The 6,562-nt window shown below is 37.9% G+C and overlaps 1 protein-coding gene across 1 annotated transcript; it reads right to left on the bottom strand.

The window, feature by feature from the left end:
* Window positions 1-531: 531 nt before the first annotated feature.
* Window positions 532-5,629, bottom strand: hpxb (hemopexin b). Its single transcript, XM_088331454.1, has 10 exons — window positions 5,491-5,629; window positions 5,157-5,182; window positions 3,877-3,972; window positions 3,638-3,795; window positions 2,514-2,667; window positions 2,184-2,396; window positions 2,027-2,119; window positions 1,829-1,959; window positions 876-1,023; window positions 532-813 (listed from the first exon to the last, which is right to left on the bottom strand). Exons 1-10 carry the CDS (start codon window positions 5,535-5,537, stop codon window positions 587-589), a joined length of 1,293 nt encoding a protein of 430 aa, XP_088187580.1. The 5' UTR covers window positions 5,538-5,629; the 3' UTR covers window positions 532-586.
* Window positions 5,630-6,562: the final 933 nt, after the last annotated feature.

Genomic DNA, 6,562 nt, shown 5'->3' with positions numbered 1-6,562 from the left:
AAGTGCTTCTTCTTTCATGCCTTTCTCGTGATTGCTCTCGAGATTACCAAACTTTAACACGTTTTAATTATGAGTGACAAATTTACTGTACACAAACTCTAACATAAAAAAAGTAAAACCCTAACAATTTTAATATATTAATTTGGCCTCGGTATAGAAACTGTATAACGGCAAGTTTCAACATCATAGTTTGATGAATAAGCCATTTTGAATTTTCGAGTAAAAAGATTCCACTTAATATACGTATATATTATTTCAAAACTTGCACCTAATGTTATATTTCCAATTGACACTGGACAGGTAATCAGTTCAAAGTCATAAAACTGTATGATTTAGAAAAGGCTTGTACATTCAGTTTTATTTCATCAATGATGGTACCATTACTTACACATTTCAAATGTAATAATTGTTTCATTTAAATTAGGTGGGGGAAAAAAAACATTCAAGCAAATGAGATTAACCAGTCAATAAACCTACCCTTTTTGAATCATTAGAAGTACCAATGAGAACTGGTCATAAAGAAACAATCAATAATCAGTAACACTTTATTCACATTTCCTGCTAGTAAAAATACAGTTCAAATGATCTAATCAAGACATCCCATCATCTCATTAGTAATCTGCTCAGCAAAAGGGGCCATTCTAGACACAGACAAGGTAAAAGCAGATTCGTACTTATAGTACGTTGGACCTTTGAACAAATAAACACCGTCCTTTCCACATAAACCAGCATCAATGCCAGAAATGGGCAAGGGGAAATCCCTTGTCACGACTCTCGGTGTGGCCGACAAGTCGATGTCAGAAATCTTACCCCCTGAAAATAATAAATTAAACGTTATTTGATTAGCATACATGCGTTCGATTTAACAGATTTACCTTGGATTATGTGAACAGTGTTTTGACCGTCACACAGAAAAGCTGCATCCACGTGGCCCTCGATGCCCAACTCTTCCTTAATGGATTTCGGGTAGCCTTCGATGAGTGTGTTATGTGCATCCGTTTTATAGATATAGACTTGATCGCCCTGCATGGGAAGAATTTCAATTTCGTCACTGTAAAACTAGCAAATACACTTTTTGTAATAGTGGTGTCAAGTGTGTGTGGTCATCTATGGTGTTCAGCCAATTAGTTTCCCATTAAAAATATCTTTAGGTCGACCCACCTAAGTTCTGGTGATGAATTAAAACCTTACACATTGCATACCCATATTTGTACTTTAGGAAGCAGGTTAAGAATGATTTAGTTTGCAATTTTATTTAAATACGAACATTATATAGTTTTTTATCCGGAATAAATGGTAAAAGACAGCAGGTATTAACAGTATTATCTACTATTGAGTAGAAACAGCTTTAAAAAAATAAAATAAATTAAAAAGATTACGCACAGATACCATAACTGGTATCGGTAATTGCCTACTACAACCAGTTGCAATTCTGATGATCAATGCATTTAAAAATTTAAACTAACCATATACAAAGCTATTTGGAAAGAAAAAGACTTTGGCATATTTGGAGATTTACAGTAAAAAGGCCTTTGTGCATTTTGTTATTTTCTGTTTATTATCTAAATGGAACATTTTTGGAATCCTCTGCTCAAATTATACAAAGAAAAATGGTTTTGGTCCAAATGTTTTAAAATTAGTTTAGCGAAGGCTGAAGCAAGGCAGCCGTTAAAAGTAGAATGTGTTTGACCTGTAATCCTTGTGTTCAATCCAGCGCATACCCTGCAACCTTGCAAACAGTGCAATGACCTCTAAAATACAGAGTCCAACAGACTATTGAACATCTGGGAGAAGATTCTTTTGGTCAGTGTCAACAGTTTAGGCCTACCTTCATCATGTAGAGTTTGTCTGCATACGAGAACACTGCATCCACCCCGTTGATTAGCTCCTTCCATGTTCTGGTGATGAAAAATGCATGAAGACCATCACGGCGGCTGTCCAGGCGCATATAGAGTGGTCCTTAAAAGGAGATTTTTTTAAATAAAGTTTCAACTTCACATCTATTGTCAAGTGAAAGCAACGTTACCGGCAAAAAAATATTTTCTTCCTTCATCGTCCGTTGTGAAGGCGTCGATCTTGACGTCACTACACTTGGGAATTTCAAAATCCCCTCCGTGGCCTGCAAACACCCGCACACAGAATTAGAACAGAAAATTTTATCACAACACCTTTAATAAACTCACCAAAATTGGGACATTTCATAAAGTAATCACGCGCGTCTTTTGGGTATTGGCCGCTCACTTCTCCAGTGACTGGGTGAAACCTGGTGAAGTTGTGATCATGGAAGCAATAGTAGTGCTCCAGCCAGCGCAAAGCGGATGTGCATATGGGCAGGTGGGACCATGTCTTGGTTTTGACGAGCTTAGTGTCGATATCATAGACATGAACATCATGGCCTGCCAAAGCAAGGAGGGCATTTCAATTTTCCACTCACGTCAGGTTAAGGGTTGAAGCTGACGTAGGTATTATGCAACAGCATTAACATCTTTTACTCTCCAGTTAAAACATCCTACCCTTGAAAAACAGAACTGAGTTGGCCACACACTCTCCCTTTGGACATTCTGCAGCTGCATCAAGATGAGAAGGGATCCCAGGAAAGTCTTCCTGAATTGATTTTGGATACCCACTTTCCAGAGTTTGATTATAGTAGCTAAACACCTTGTCATCCTAAAAATGAAAAACAAATCACACGCAAAAAAAGTTGGCGGATCATTTGCCACTCGAATATTTCATAATTATGAAAAAAAAAAAAAAAAAAAAGAATATTCCCCTGCTCACCATTTTTTTTGTCTAACTAGGCTTTTTGCAATGTTCTGCTTTGAAATGAATTAATAAGAAATGAGGAAGAAGCCTGCTAAGAAAAATCAACTACATTTTTAAGAACTCAGCTGTGCCCGCTCATTTGGCGCCAACCGCTGCGGGTTCTGATTCCCTCCCAGTCACTATTTGAACACAGTCCTTTGTCCCCTGTTGTCAGTCCGTCAGCGAACCTCAGTGTATACTAGGCAAGCCTTTTTTGACCCTGACTCCCACCTGTCCCATTTTTGCTCAGGTTCGTCTCCGGCTACGACCTGTTTTGGTCCTGACCACGTCTGCTCTCCAGTCCCGGCTTACGACCTCTTTTGTCCCCAACTAAGTCTACTCTCCCGTTCTGGCTTACGACTCGTTTTCGACCCCGCCTTGCTCTCCCAGTCCCGACTACCGACCAGTTTTTCCATCCCTGACACCGCCATCGCTCGCTACGGAAGATCCACTTCAGTGTTCGGATCACAATCCGAGTACGAGAGAGACTTGCTTCCCGCGTCCAGTGAACACTGGATCGTGGGTGCAGCCCTTCCTCTTTCCTTCAATAAAACTTGTGGTAAATGCGACGCAATTGGGTCCTGACAAGAAAAACAATTTAAGACTGATGTTTTACATTTCCCAGACAGTATTTTTTTAATCATTGTACTAAAAAAATAACTCCCTAATTATATAGCATCAGAATTAAAAAATAATAATATTGAAGATTGCTCTAGTATAGTAGTATTTTTTAATAAAACTGGCAAGAAATACTTCAGTCAATTGTGTCATATTTTACTTTTAGTTTAAAATAACTAATCTTCATTTTTCTAGACAGCCAAAATTTTGTTCATACCAAGAAGAAAAATATGTGGTCGTGGTCGTCCTTGTTGTCTGGGTTGTGCATGCGAAAGGCGGCGTCAACGTGACCGATTTGATGATCGTCGTCCAGTTCCTTGAATAACCCATTGGAGAGCTGAGCTGGACCGTGGAAACCTTTCCACAGGTGTGCACCTGCAAAAAAAAATAAAAATGAGAAAAGCAGTTTTATGAAGAGAAAATAATGGTGTTCAGATCAACTTAAATTCACTGTACCTTTAAAGAAGATGGTATTTCCCTTTTCATCTGGAGTAATAGCATCAAACTCGAGCCCATCACATCTGTCTGGCAAAGATGCATCCTTCACCTCATCTTTAACAAAGCAAAAATATTGAAATGCTGCATGAGGTCCTCAAGAAACCTAAGGGGTGAAGTTACATTGCGTGTGCCCTCAGAGAGCGCAACCATTTTTTTTACTGTACTTAAATGGCACACAAAAGTTGAGCCATTTAAATTGGCCAAGATGGAGGTCAGAGTACAAAGTCTTTTCAATTCGAGGCAGAGGTTGATGAGATTGATGCTTTGGAATTTGAGATTTTACAGAATGTTCTAGAAGATTACCTTAAAAGGGTAAAATAAAGGGACATAAATCTGTACATGACAGTGGATGAAGTGGGCATTAAACAAAATAAACCGATTTTATTGTTGTAAAGGTTCAGCAATTTTCGGAATACTAAAAATTGTACTGTATCTTACATAACATGAGCCTCACCTAGGGGGGCGGACATTGCCATCCATTTTGTGGCTAGGAATACCCAAAATGAAAAAGCCTTGCTAAAAGCAGGAGAAAAAAAGCCTGTATTTTATAGTCTTCCTTGTGCTCTTTAGCACCGATTTTCAGTTGCATTACACAAAACAGACATCTAACGTTCAAATAATGTCTCTTGAAATATTTTAAATTCATTGAGGTTTAAAAATTATTTACATTTGCAAAATTATTTTTTTCTGATTTAGGAATTTGATTACAATGTGGAAAGTAGTTCAGCAAATGGTCAATTTTTGAAATTAAGTTGATATGAATTGGTTTTTGTAGCTGCAAATTTGAGGGGGCAAGGACATCATGGAACACAGATAATGGTTTTCCAGATCTCCTGAATAATCATGGTAAACATTTTTGTTGTGTTTCAGCCAGTTAAAAAAAATGCAGAAAAACTACTTCTACTAAATTCAAATTATACTACTAATTTTAGGTGTCGAATATCTACTGACAGTTTGAGGAAATTCACGGTTTCTAAGTCATTTTGCAGCTAAACGACTCCAAAGAACAAACTTAAATGGGTAGAGAGCAAAACTCCATTAACCACAAATCCATATTATTTCCTGTTTTGTGGAGAGAAAACACGTATAATCTAATATGCAAATGAAAGGATTGATTGCACCTGCCAGCTTTAACTATTATGTAGTGATCAGGAAAATGAAACGGGATTGTAAAGAAAATCGGGACAAAAAACAAATACAGAAATTTTAAATGCAAAAAAGAAAACAGAACACCTCACCTTCCTTCGGAACATCAGCACAGATCCTGTCAAAAAGGTAAACAAAAAACTTTTGAATTCCAATAGGTTCAAATCAAGTTCCAGCACAATGACTTAGAAAACTTGCATAACTATTAGTTTTGTACAAATAAATCGACAAACTTTAAAAGACAAAAGGTTGAACTCTCCAGGTTTAGTAAAGCATTGATATTAAAAGGTGACATGAATTTGCTTCTTTTAAAACTAACACTTACCTATTGAAATTTTACATGAATTGCCAATGGGATAATTATGCTCAACTCTATTAAAGCATTAAATTATAATTGGGTAAAAGCGGGGAGAAAAAAAGACTTACTGCGCCACTCCGAGCACAAGGCCCAACAATGTGATGAGCAGCTTCATGGTGACCAATCCTCATGTGGCAGCGACCGTTTTTTCTTTTATACCTGGTGTTGTGTGTCTTTGTGTGACCGGGTTTGTTTGCCTATGCGAGTCGTTAGCATATCGGTTTCATCATACGGCTTTTGGGTCAGGGACAATCATTTACAGAGCAATGACTGCTAGCTTTTTTTTTTTGGTCAGGGTTTCTATTTGTATTTTCGATTAATGTTGTTTTTATTTTATTTTTTTCCTTTATGTTTGCAGGTTGTTTTAGGTCTTTCTCGTTAAAATTTGTGTCCACCAGTATACCGCTTATCTCGTCCAGCTAATTGAGAGTTGTCTTGGTGGCGGCTTGTTGTCTTGTTAAATATGGAGGAATCCTGTACCCTGCTTTTATTGAATCCTGGGGAGATTTTAGGTTTAGAGCTTTTGGCGGAGGGCTAGTGCCGAGAACCCAGAGTGTCTGCCTGGTTACAAATGTTCTTTTCATTTATCTTGAAGTGATATAACATACTCTCACCGTAATACACCAAAGCCTCCACAGACTCTGCCGCTATGGCACAAGTGACAATAGCCGTGCAAAAGAGAAGTGGGGAGGGAGGCGAGAGCAGTATTTGGAATCAAATGGACTGAACAATTTCAAGGCAGTGGGGTACTTCTGACGCTGTGATCTTCTTGTTTTTGCTTTACTTTATTTCCATTGTTTTTAATCAGATTTAAACTAATCCTGTCCTTTTGTTAAAGGTGGTGTCTGTAATGTAAAAATATTCTACTTGCTGACTGATTCTTTTCGCTGAAATCATAATTGCAGCCTCTGTCAAGCACCATTTGTTGTGGGTGCAAGTATGTGAAATTCTTACTTTTTATCTTTTATGAAGTTTGGGTGTGCATTTGGACAGTATTAGACTCTTACTTTCACCATTCTCATACTAGAATAAAGGAAAACTACAAGCATGTGCGTGAAATCATTCTCCTCTTTCGAATCCCAACCACCTGCTTTCCCCCAGCGTAATGCACCCTGTGGCTGGAACACCAAGGGTAAAAGT

The sequence above is a fragment of the Urocampus carinirostris genome, chromosome 3, assembly GCF_059441175.1.
Source record: "Urocampus carinirostris isolate Australia breed hairy pipefish chromosome 3, RoL_Ucar_1.0, whole genome shotgun sequence".
In the NCBI taxonomy this organism is placed as follows: Eukaryota; Metazoa; Chordata; class Actinopteri; order Syngnathiformes; family Syngnathidae; genus Urocampus; species Urocampus carinirostris.
This window is presented reverse-complemented; position numbering and strand designations above follow the sequence as displayed.

What these genes read in the sequence shown, in the direction of transcription:
- hpxb (XM_088331454.1), bottom strand. Translation starts at nt 5,537, where the DNA reads ATGAAGCTGCTCATCACATTGTTGGGCCTTGTGCTCGGAGTGGCGCA. An exon ending in CTCAGTTCTGTTTTTCAAGG is followed by an intron (nt 2,397 to 2,513) that starts GTAGGATGTTTT and finishes TTGCTTTGGCAG; the next exon opens with GCCATGATGTTCATGTCTAT. An exon ending in ACAAACTCTACATGATGAAG is followed by an intron (nt 1,024 to 1,828) that starts GTAGGCCTAAAC and finishes CTTCCCATGCAG; the next exon opens with GGCGATCAAGTCTATATCTA.